This window comes from Mizuhopecten yessoensis, unplaced genomic scaffold (genome assembly GCF_002113885.1).
Source record: "Mizuhopecten yessoensis strain PY_sf001 unplaced genomic scaffold, ASM211388v2 scaffold11115, whole genome shotgun sequence".
Lineage (NCBI taxonomy): Eukaryota > Metazoa > Mollusca > Bivalvia > Pectinida > Pectinidae > Mizuhopecten > Mizuhopecten yessoensis.
The window spans coordinates 748,718-761,463 of record NW_018408887.1 but is presented as its reverse complement, the minus strand read 5'-3'; the positions used below and the strand labels follow the sequence as shown (position 1 = coordinate 761,463).

The following is a 12,746-nucleotide window of genomic DNA, read 5'->3' as shown; positions in this document are numbered from 1 at the left end:
ACTAGCTGTTGGTGAGGCAACTGGACTGGTGATGGCTCAGAACAGCAGGACAACCCGCCTGATGGAGGCTGGATAGTGGTACAACTAGTTGGTGGTGGTCAGATGGTGGGACAGCTGGACTGATGGTGGCTCAGGACAGCATGACAACCAGCCTGATAGAGGCAGGATAGTAGTACAACTAGCTGTTGGTGAGGCAACTGGACTGGTGATGGCTCAGAACAGCAGGACAACCCGCCTGATGGAGGCTGGATAGTGGTACAACTAGTTGGTGGTGGTCAGATGGTGGGACAGCTGGACTGATGGTGGCTCAGGACAGCATGACAACCAGCCTGATAGAGGCAGGATAGTAGTACAACTAGCTGTTGGTGAGGCAACTGGACTGGTGATGGCTCAGAACAGCAGGACAACCCGCCTGATGGAGGCTGGATAGTGGTACAACTAGTTGGTGGTGGTCAGATGGTGGGACAGCTGGACTGATGGTGGCTCAGGACAGCATGACAACCAGCCTGATAGAGGCAGGATAGTAGTACAACTAGCTGTTGGTGAGGCAACTGGACTGGTGATGGCTCAGAACAGCAGGACAGCCCGCCTGATGGAGGCTGGATAGTGGTACAACTAGTTGGTGGTGGTCAGATGGTGGGACAGCTGGACTGATGGTGGCTCAGGACAGCATGACAACCAGCCTGATAGAGGCAGGATAGTAGTACAACTAGCTGTTGGTGAGGCAACTGGACTGGTGATGGCTCAGAACAGCAGGACAACCCGCCTGATGGAGGCTGGATAGTGGTACAACTAGTTGGTGGTGGTCAGATGGTGGGACAGCTGGACTGATGGTGGCTCAGGACAGCATGACAACCAGCCTGATAGAGGCAGGATAGTAGTACAACTAGCTGTTGGTGAGGCAACTGGACTGGTGATGGCTCAGAANTAGCATGTTTTTCAAGTATTTTCTAATTCTATTCTTTCATCATGTGATTTAAAAAAAGTTTCAAATTTCACACAATGTTCTTAAATATCCTTTTAAGATTGATTTTTTTTCTTTTTAGTAAGACAGAAAGACATTTGAATTTTTCACAGGAAGATAATAGGGAAAACAAGGATCTGGCATGCTGAACATCTCAAAAAAGTTTTATGTTTTTTTAAATTAAAACAAAAAATGAATTTATTGATTTTTAATTTCAATTTATTTCCAAAAATATACTATAGGTTAATTCTCGGTCATTTATGCGTCAATAATACTGGAGTTATACATCATACATAGGATACAAACAGCACACACAAATATTTCAGCAGCTACTGAATTACTCAAACATTTGAGGCAAATAGGAATTGAACTTCAAAATACATTCTTAGTATATAGTATGTGTACATTGTAATGTATGAATAACAATGGACAGAATGGATGAATCTACACTGGTCTCAAAAACTGTAAATATATGACCTTTACCCATAATCAAGGTCACAGGATTGTTTGTGTTAAAAAAGGTTAATATCTTCTAGCTCTCAAGCCGTAAAATATAGAGTAATGATGTTTTGCCTGTAGTATCTGCTTTGGTAATAACTGTCCTGTGTTCAAGGTCAAGAGCATCAAATATGTTAAAATCTTCAAACTTAAACAAGACATTGCAAACAATACAAAGTTCTTTGTATGCTCAAGTCAGAGGGCATATACCTTGCCAACTTGCAACTTGAAATCAAGTAGAATTAAATATTTCATAGAATCATTGGCATGGTCCAGGACATGGTCTATTGTGATGAATATAAAAGGTATAAATATATTTCTTAATAGACATTAATATAATCTCAACCCAGCCACCACTGTTTCCTGTCTTCAAGTGGCTGGGTATTAAAACATCTACATTACTGGGATAATTTTGTGGAGATAAGATCTTAAGATTGACTGGGAAAGGGGAAAACTTGATGATGGTGGTAAGATCATGAGACAAGCAGAATGGTGGTGGCTCAGAACAGCAGGGCCAACCTGCTGTGGTGACTTACGATAGCACAACCAGTCTGATGGAGGCTGGAGAGTGGTACAACCAGCTTGTGGTGGTCAGATAGTGGTACAACCAGCTTGTGGTGGTCAAATGGTTGGACAACAAGACTGATGATGGCTCAGATTTGCAGGACAACCAGCCTGATTGAGGCCAGACAGTGATTAAAACCAGATGGTGGGACATCCAGCTTGTAGTAGCTCAGAACAGCGGGACAACAAGTCTAACGTAGGCCAGATAGTGGTAAAACTAGCTGGTGGTGGTTCAGGATAGGACAACCATTTTGATATTGGCCAGATAGTAGTACAAGCAGCTGATGTTGGGGCAATTGGACTGGTAGTGGTTTAGGACAGCAGTACAACCAGCCTGATGGATGCAGGATACTGGTACAACAAGCTGATGGTGGAACAGCTGGACTGATGGTGGCTCAGGACAGCAGGACAACCAGCCTGATAGAGGCAGGATAGTCGTACAACTAGCTGGTGGTGGGACAGCTGGACTGGTGATGGCTCAGAACAGCAGGACAACTGGCCTGATGGAGGCTGGATAGTGGTACAACTAGTTGGTGGTGGTCAGATAGTGGGACATCTGGACTGATGGTGGCTCAGGACAGCAGGACAACCAGCCTGATAGAGGCAGGGTAGTAGTACAACTAGCTGTTGGTGAGGCAACTGGACTGGTGATGGCTCAGAACAGCAGGATACTGGCCTGATGGAGGCTGGATAGTGGTACAACAAGTTAGTGGTGGTCAGATGGTGGGAGATCTAAACTGGTGATGGTTCAGGACAGCAGGACAACCAGCCTGATAGAGGCTGGATAGTAGTACAAGTAGTTGGTGGTGGTCAGATGGTGGGACAGCTGGACTGATGGTGGCTCAGGACAGCAGGCCAATCAAAATCCTACTCATACCTTATATAACTCATAGTTATTACAAAAATAAGTATCTATTACAGCAATGAATATTAATGCATTTTATGTATAAATATATCATTGTCTTCAAATAGACATTTTCAGGCCAAAATATTCCAAGTAGAGCATAACTGTGAATTCATACCTCTGTCTCACTGGAAAAATAGTACAGCACCATTTTCCTAATCACTGGATTAGGTCTAGATCGTTTTGCTACTTCAAAATAATTCATGTTGTTAATTCATCGTGTCAAAAATTTAGTAGCACCGACGAGATGAATTTGGATACTTGGATTTTAACTCTTCCTTAAAATTTCTAAACAACATTCTGTTTCTGCCAAGTTCCTCTTCTTTACTTTTATGAAATTTTCCAGCAAATTTGAATCCTTTGTGCACTAAGAAGGCCTTGTTTAAGATATCAAACCTGTAGCCAGCTATGTGCATTTCACAAACCTGCAATTATACGAAAATATTCATTAATACACGTATTCATAACATTTTAAATAAAACTACCAAGTAATATTAGAAAAAAGTGCAGAAATAATATGAATTACATATTTAATTGGCATTGATCTTTTTAACTTTGTCACATGATTTAATAAATGACTTTCTCTATGTGTTAATATTTTAATGACTTCAATATACATATTGGAAATCGCTTTCATGGTAAAGCATATAAAAGTAAGTCAAACTATATTACCCCATATTATCATCATCAGGTTCATGAACTATTTGTTTTATGTCTTTTTCTAGAGAAGTGTTCTGTATGAATCACATCTCATGATGCATTTTACAGCATTTTAATAAGGAAAATCATAAAAACATATGCTGCAAATTCCACACTTAACCAATAATAATGTTGCTATCTAAAAACTGTAAATGCACAGCATCAAAATGAGAGACTAACACCTTGACAAGGGACATAACTTTAAGTCAGAGAATCTCCTTTTTGTTGTTTCAATAGTGGCTGTGAAGAAGAAATCATTGCAATTTTAACTATTCCGTCTTTGCATATTGCAGAGTTGTCTTCTCTTGTGAGCCGGTATTGATTGTTACGTCATTGGTTTGTGTGAAAAAAATTGTCGTTTTCTCAAAAATTGATGACGTTACTCTCTCAAACCAATGACGTAACAATCAATACCTGCTCCCAAGAGAAGATAACTCTGCAATACGCAAAGACGGAATAAAACATTAGCTGGTACCTTTTTCTTTAAAATATATTTGTAATCATTGGCATTTTACCTGACTTATTCTATTGAATCCATACTGTTTGAATCTCTCATCATATAACGGTAAATGGCTCTCTGTAATGAAGAATGGTTCCCAGGGATCTTTCCAGTCAACAGTGTACCCTACATCCAGGAAATCAATGTCAACTAGCTTCTCCCACACACTATAAGACGTCTGCTTCTGGCAACGCTGGCAGGCTTCCATGTAAAACGGACGGACATTGTTGGATTTCATTTGAGTCAATAACATTGTTTTCGTCTCTGGAATTCTTATAGATTCTTTGATTTCAAAACTTGGTACAACAAAGGCAACTTTATCATGTTTTGGAATGCGTCCATCAGATGATTGCTTACGTCTTTCTATAAAGGTTTTAAACTCCAGCAATAAGTTACTTGATGGAATCATATCAATATCAACAACAAACACATAGGGAGTTTTTGCACCTTTTAAGGCAAAATTTCTCAAAACATTGTGAGGATATTCAATTCCAGACACTGCATAATTATCAGTATTGGTAGTTCTTAATTCATGAAATGGCACATCACAGTTAATTGCTTCAAAAGAAATGTTGTCAATATCAGAAACCCTTGGTGGTTTATTAATAGGGTAAATCATATTTATGGAAACGTGTCTTCTAATTTGGTTAAAACACTTGTGAGAATAGAGCATTGCTTTGATAGCAAATGGAAAATCATTGTCGTACGTAAAAACAGATATGGACACTGCCCCATTCCAACGCTCAGCCAAATCAACAAGATCATCCAGATGATTGGCAGAACATTGTGTGACCAGGGTGACATCACTTGAATGATCTGACATAGTATCTTCACCGTCAGGTATAAGTACATTCCTCACTAGGTAGTAAGATCCACTACTGTCCATAAGATGGGAATGGTGTAGGCGCTGTATAACTTTTCTTGCAGTGGAAGAGAATTTCTGGGTTGTTTTGTGAGATTGCTGTTTTCCTTCTAACTCTTTTTCTCTGGAACTCATGTTAGTCAGGGAATAAAAATGCACAATTTGAAGAAAAATTATTGCAATAACCAAGAAAACTATAATCCTGCCCAGTCCAAGTTTTCGTATGCACATTCCAAGCACCATTGTGATCTTAGCCTCAACGTTTTAGCTGCATAAGAAGAAAATTCATCAATGATCAACGCAAAGAACAAACGGGATAAAATAAGCATATCATAATCGTTGTCACTGTGCTGCTCAAGGTGCTTTATAATGCTCGCACCTGTTAGAAAACACCCATTAGCACGTCCCTGTCACTATCGTCTACGATAATTTCGATTGAGAGATTGTCCTGATAACAACGAACGTCATTTTCACCAAAATAGGTTCTCGGCTAGTTCAACTGTGTTTGTCTAACAATCCGTACATGGCAAGCACGTTTCATCGATTCCAAACAATATTTATGTTTCACACTTCCGGTCATGCGCATTCCGTAAACAATTGATGTCAATTTACCCAATATGGCGTCTTGAGTAAGGAACATAACAACACAGGGGACAAACCTAAGGTATATTTGTGAGTTAAGCTTGAAACCACACATTGTTTGTATGGTGTCAGTAATAACACATATATCATCTTTCAAAAATGAATCTGGTTGGTCCTACAACTTCTGACGATACAACCTTGGTTTGTGTTTTTCTGGTTTCTCACAACAGGTCCTGCACGATAGCTGTCATTCTGCAGAAACTCGGAATGAAGGCGAATTTATTTTCACAATTTATTTAAGATATGAAGGTCTTTCTAAATATTGTATACTTTCATTATATGTTGCTGATGAATTTTAATAATTTCTGAATTAGAAGGAAAACATCGTTCATCTTCTGTCAAATTTCCTTTCTATGTAAATGAATCGAACTTATTATTGACAATAAGAATTCATTTATGAAAAATATAAGGCCTCATGTCTGCCGAGTGAAACTTGGTCGTCAACAAGGCAGCGTTAACAAATTAAATGATAGAGTTTTAATAGTTGTGACAGTGGTTAAATCTGGTTGTGAAGATTGGAAGATTGCCCCAGTAGAGCATATGAATGATAGCATGTTTTTTTTGTGTTTGTTTACCGAGATGTAAACTCACATGAAGACCTTTCCCCTCCTTGTAGTCATGACATATCGCAGCCTCCCAAAACACACACGCATGCATATTGCACACAGTTTTAAATTACCATAGCTATTGATAGGACGTTAAACAATACTATTAACCAAACTAAACCTTGTAGTCCTAAATATCTTCCTCATTTTAAATTTATCTTTATGTGTTTGAGATAAACCTTTTAAAGGAAATAGTTACTTATTTAAGACTTGCCCACTTGGCGACTGTAAATATTTATTGCTGCAGTGTATGTATGGTTAACTTATGTCTAGTTTTGTCTTATGTGGTAGTGTACTGATCATCAACTGCTGCGATAGCGTAGCTTTCTGACGATGTGAGATTTTTCTTACATATTGCATCGTCAGAGCAGAGGAGGTTGGGTATCAATATAAGTACTATCAACTTACATGTATGATTAGCCTCCGCAGTGTGATTTGGCTGACTGGTGAAAACTCTTCCCTATTGTACTCTTCAATGCTTTGCAGGAAATAAAGATATGATGATATTATTTACTCAGTGTATTGCTTTTGAAAAGATTGGTTGTGAGTTATGACTTCGTTCACTGCCTCTAGGGTTAAGGTGTAGCTGAGACCAGATTTGTATTTGTTTGCCTACCAGTTTTTCAAATTGTTCATCAAAACAAAAACAAAAGTTCATTATAATGCAAAAAAATAACACCAAAAACAAAAGAATTTGACATTAAAACAAGCACACAAGAAATTACTGAATTAATTAGGAATAGGTTACTTTATAATTATAATTAGTATTGCAGGAGAAAGATGGGCAAAAGACATCAAGGAAAGTATTTTTTACGTCATATTCTTCTGTGCTTATAGTACAAATGGTCATGAAGCCGTCATTAGTGCGTACAAACTTACTTACTTGACTGAATCAATAGACCATACCTGATGACTTCAGAAAACAATTTATGAAGATTTGTGTTTTGAAGTATGGAGATATTTTATGGTTTCACATTGGAACATCATTTCACTAATGTGTATTAATATTTATCATATTTTTAGGGGAAAGACATGTATTGACTTTTTAAAATCTTCAAACAATTAGAAAAAACACAAAGGTGTGGGGTGGGTTGACTCGATGTGCAATGATTATTGGTAAGATATGACAAATAAAATCAATACAAAAAGAGTAAGTCAGCACAAAATCACTGAGCAGACCATGTTTTCTTCAATAACTTAATGATTAATTCAATTTTTGAAAGTTTCTTACATTCAATCTAGTTCTTTCAACATACTATATCAAAACAAGCTGTGTTTCTTTAAAAACATCAGTATCAGTAATTATATGAGAAAGCTAACCATACATTGTTTGATGAAACTTGAAGATAGAATTAGATGTTTGAAAAAAAAATCATATCTTGTTTCACTATCTGTAGCAGAAGGGTGTGTTTAATTTCAGCGCAATTTAATTACTAAATGGTGATCTAAAACATAAGAGTAACAAGCTCTTATTATGTCAATTGTCTGGCGGAAATTCACACATGTTTGACAGCCATGTTGGATTAGTGCCACGTTACATACATTTGAGTTATTACCATTGAGATAACAAAGCATGATATATAAATATATATATAACTGTAACAACATGAAAAGTCAGTTCAGCCTGTTAACCTCATTAAGTTTAACCTCAACTTGGATGTCACCAGCTGTATAGCTGTGGTATAGTGTTACTAGAACAAAGATCAAGTTTCTAATCCTATCTCTGCACGCCAATTAACACATTAAACATTGTTAGGGTCAATATGGATCACAAGGCTTGTTTAGATTGAGAAACATTAAGATAATGAAAAGGTAAGACAACATTAACGTAAGTAGGTTTGTTATTTTTGTTTTGGATAGCTGCGTTTACCCAGTACCCTTCAAACTCCCAGGTTATATACAATGTATATGCAAAGTTCATGTATTTTCAAATAGAAATACCTAATAGTTTGCATTTCGTACCTCATAAAAATCTGAATTCATATCTCACAATTAAACATTTGTCACAGGGTTTGCATGGGCCTTGAAAAAGTCTTAAATTTAGAGTGTTGCCTGGTAAACCCCAGAATTTCACTTTGGGACTTGAAAAGCCTTCAATGCTAGTCTATGGCCTTGAAACAGTCCTAATATTTTGCTGTTCAGTATCCATATATAATTGCCCAAAGTCATTCAAATTCCAAATTTCAGAATACAAAAAATGGTTTTCCCAACTTTAAAAAATGTTGTTAAGTGTAAACTGTGTTGTTGTGTGCGTCTTGTTAATCGTCTTATTTATTGTCAGGGGAAGCAACTCCTTCTGACTTTAATTATCAAAAGAAGTCCAAGAGCTCTGATTAAGACTTTCTGAATGAGGCGCATGTTATCTTTTTAAGGAATGATTTTTATTTTTTCAACATTTATGAGGTCATNTTGTGGTAGGGTTACATATTCTACTCTAGTCACAGTTGCCATATTTGAGTTACAATGTAATAAGGGCACCTGCTCTAATAAGGGTGCCTCCCCTTTCTTCTCTTGTCAACAGCAAAGCACTGTATATACACCGTTATAGCTACCATATTGTCACCAACCCTAATCCCCCTGAATTCACCATGGCCTTTAAATGATAAAACAATCCTATATATCTTATTTGCAGTGAAGGAAAAACTAATGAGAGCCATTGTTTCATTGTTGTATAAAAGATGACATTTCCTTTGTTTCAGTTACTTTGTGTGTAATGTAAGATGGAAGAGATGTGTTTTTCCGGACTTTGTTTTTACTACCTCCTTATTGCTGTTTCATTGAAGACTTGCTGGTCAAAAGGTATGCATGTGCAGTGTACTTATTATTTTACATGCAAAGTTGTGTGGATCATGAAATAAAATGAAATTTATTAGATATTGATGTAAAAATAAAACTGTTCATGAAAACAACTACTATAGGTAATGGTAAACGGGTGGTTTAATGGTCATATTGTGACTACTTATCAACCTTTTAAAAATCAGCAATGCAAATATTAAATATTTAAATATTCAAGTTCTTTTGATCAATAGATAAAAATAATGTATCCAAAATTATATTCTATCTATCAAAACCAGTTTGTAATAACTATCTTGAACTTGTATATAAGCTTCAGACTAAATGTGACCTTCATCATTAGCATAAGAGAGGCTTTGTAAAAATTAATAGGTAAAACAATCTAAACACAAGCAGTCTTAGAATTTAGAATTTGCATGCGATAGACAATAGGTCTATGAAATATAGATTTCTTACAGACCTACTGGAAATTTGATAGATTAGATCTTGACCAAGAAAATTTGACTGATATATTTAATGTGTTTGATAACTAAATGACTGTCATATAAAGGAAGTAAAATAATTTAACAGATTTATTTTCTCTAACTGCTATGTTTATCACTGAATCTTACACAGCATAGGAAATAACTTCATTAAGGTAATAGGATTGTCAGAATTTTAAGGATTTTAAATGGAAATTTATGTAAAAAGGAGTGAATTTAGGAAAGACATAATTTTTTGCAAAATAATGTCAATAAAAATGATACTGACATAGATTACTATTGCATTAATGTATATCAATTTAATAAATGCTGAAATTGTATAAAATTAATGATCTATAAGCGATTAAAAATTTACATTTTATATAAAAAAACATATACCGGTACAAATAGTAATTTCATGTACGAAAGAGTTATCTGTCTTGAAAAGTGAAATAGGTGGCCGGTTTCCTGAAGTACAGAAAATGGACACATGTGACTCATTGATAAAAAACAACTGATTTAATGCCTGGATTGCTTTGAAATAGTTTGATATTGAGAGAACACACTGTTCTGTCAATAATAAACATACAAGATTCATCAGTTTAATATTAAACATTAGAATATGCGGAAATTGTGATACTGTCTCCCTACATTGGATTTTCAACTAGGGATGTACTTCCTATTTCCGTTTATCAATACACTCCTATGACCTTAAGACAAATTGGTCTATAAAATAAATAATTCTCATAGGCCTACAGGCTACATTCATTTTCATGGTGAATGTCTATTGGTTTACTGTTAAGTTCCAACACAGTCAAAAATGAATGTTTTCTATGCTTTATCAGAATATGATTTTACACACATTTATGCACACATTTTGTGGTATGTATTATTCTTTCACTCAGTTTGAACATTAATAAAAGAAGATATTATTGACTTAAAATTACTTGGTGAGTAATGCTGTTTCATGGTAACCACTTGTTGGTAACAGCCATGTATAGTGTACTAACAGACTACCTGATATTGTGTGTGCTTGGAATAGTCAGAATTTTAATTTGCAGAAGTTTAAAACTCATTCAGGATATTTATGTTTTGAGTATAAATTTTAATGGCAGCTTTATATTTTACAGAGCTTGATTGTCCTCCACTACATATAATAAATGCCAAAGTGCGCACATACCCGCTAGGTTCTGTGGAGGCTAGTGTGGAGTGTGAGGACGGCTACAGTTTGATTGGCTCTAACAAGTTGTTATGTACAAATGGAATGTGGCAACCAGCCAATCTACCTCAATGTGTCAGCAAATTGCCCACAAGTAAGTCTTAGAGTCTAACTCAATCTGTCAACAAATTACCCACAAGTAAGTCTCTAACTCAATGTGTCAACATATTGCCCACTAGTAAGTCTTATAATCTACTTCAATGTGTCAACAAATTGCCCACAAGTAAGTTTTATAATCTTAAGTCAATGTGTCAACAAATTGCCCACAAGCAAGTCTTAGAGTCTAACTCAATCTGTCAACAAATTACCCACAAGTAAGTCTCTAACTCAATGTGGCAACATATTGCCCACTATTAAGCTTAAGTCTTATAATCTACTGTGTCAACAAATTACCCGCAAGTGTTTTACACAATGTGTCAATAAATTACCCACAAGTATCTTACTCAATGTGCCAACAAATTGTCCTCAGGTAAGTCTTATAATTAAACTCAATGTGTCAACAAGTTGTCCACAAGTAAGTCTCTAACTCAATATGCCAACAAATTATCCATAAGTAAGTCTCTTACTCAATGTGCCAACAAATTATCCACAAGTAAGTCTCTTACTCAATGTGTCAAAAAATTATCCACAAGTAAGTCTCTTACTCAATGTGCCAACAAATTGTCCACAAGTAAGTCTCTTACTCAATGTGCCAACAAATTGTCCACAAGTAAGTCTCTAACTCAATGTGTCAACATATTGCCCCCCACCCAGTAAGTCTTAGAATCTACCTCAATTTGTTGACAAATTGGCCACAAGTATGTCTTGTGTTTAGGTCAGCAGCCTTTGACAGATATTGAATGTCTGTGTATTAGGTGTGGTTTGGAATCCTGTTATTGGGACAAAATATGTATTCCTAAGCTGGGTCTTAAAATAATTTGTAAGTAATTATGATATTAAACATCTCTAACCCAATGTCTCTACAAATTGCCCACAATTAAGTCTTTGAATCTAACTCAATGTTCAACAAATTGCCAACAAGTGAGTCTCTAGCTCATGTGTCAACAAATTGCCCATAAGTAAGTATAAGATTTGGAATTGACAGGTACTTATATTATAATTTTGAAATTTATTTCTGCCAATCACTGCATTCAGGATGTGTGTGAAAGACAGCTGTCACTAAGACATGGTTTCAATATGAACTATTTTATTTATGAATTTTTCATTTTCCAAGAACTAATACAAGCTTCTTGTGATTCTCCTTTTCAGTTGTGACTTGCTCAAATCCAACATTTAGTCATGCTACAGTCAGAATGGACAGCTCGAAGAAATCAGCTGAGGTTCACTGTAATAGCCAATACAGTATCAAATTCCGTCAACAGTCGCTCAGCTCACTTAAAATTGTCTGTAGCCAGGGCTTACGCTGGGTCACGGTCGAAGGCTGGACAAACATACCAGACTGCACAAGTGATATAGGTGAGTGAAAAGCTAATCTGTTTTCCCTTTGATGAGCTGTACACATGATTTTCTCTTATATTAATATAAAGACATATAGGACTGGAAACCTTTAGTGGGTGTTAATGTACTAAACTTCAGTGTGGACGCATTATTAAATATATAAAATAAAACAGGTTTACTACAGATATTTAAAAAAAATATCATGCTGCTAACAAAAGCAGCCCTTGTCCCCTAGCCTATAGAGGAAGTGTGTCATAAACATCTAATTATTTTCCATTGTAAACTGAAATTTCCTGTGTTTCATGTTCTTTTTAAGAAACTGTTTTTTTTAATTCCTATGAGAGTAAATGGTTGCTATCTGAAAACTACAAAGGTTATTAAGGAAAGAGTAGAGATAGATAAAAATGTGGCAGGTCTATCTACGTCTTCCTTTCATGAGCCCAAATAAGCTAAATTGTGAGAGTTACAGTAGGATGAAAACATACATATATACATTGTACTACCATCTGATTAGTTATTACCACTCTCTTAGGGGCTTAAGTTGGTCTCTTGTCATCTTACTACAGTATTGCCATGGAATACATACATGTGTTTTGTAG

At 36.1% G+C, this 12,746-nt stretch overlaps 2 protein-coding genes across 2 annotated transcripts in view; one reads left to right on the top strand and one right to left on the bottom strand.

Moving 5' to 3' along the window:
• Window positions 1-1,171: 1,171 nt before the first annotated feature.
• LOC110466043 (beta-1,4-glucuronyltransferase 1-like) lies at window positions 1,172-5,536 on the bottom strand. Its single transcript, XM_021522291.1, has 2 exons — window positions 4,145-5,536; window positions 1,172-3,355 (listed from the first exon to the last, which is right to left on the bottom strand). Exons 1-2 carry the CDS (start codon window positions 5,231-5,233, stop codon window positions 3,161-3,163), a joined length of 1,284 nt encoding a protein of 427 aa, XP_021377966.1. The 5' UTR covers window positions 5,234-5,536; the 3' UTR covers window positions 1,172-3,160.
• Window positions 5,537-5,612: 76 nt separating this feature from the next.
• The window catches only part of LOC110466067, a 40,784-nt gene continuing 33,650 nt past the window's right edge, over window positions 5,613-12,746 (top strand). Inside the window, exons 1-4 of the mRNA XM_021522343.1 lie at window positions 5,613-5,654; window positions 8,937-9,036; window positions 10,622-10,804; window positions 11,959-12,165. Coding sequence (XP_021378018.1) covers window positions 8,958-9,036; window positions 10,622-10,804; window positions 11,959-12,165 — 469 coding nt within the window. The 5' untranslated portion in view covers window positions 5,613-5,654; window positions 8,937-8,957. The remainder of the gene's footprint in view (window positions 5,655-8,936; window positions 9,037-10,621; window positions 10,805-11,958; window positions 12,166-12,746) is intronic.

Coding starts and splice junctions, on each gene's coding strand:
- LOC110466043 (XM_021522291.1), bottom strand. CDS start 5,233: ATGGTGCTTGGAATGTGCATACGAAAACTTGGACTGGGCAGGATTATA. Junction 3,356..4,144: donor GATTCAATAGAATAAGTCAG/GTAAAATGCCAA, acceptor GTATAATTGCAG/GTTTGTGAAATGCACATAGC.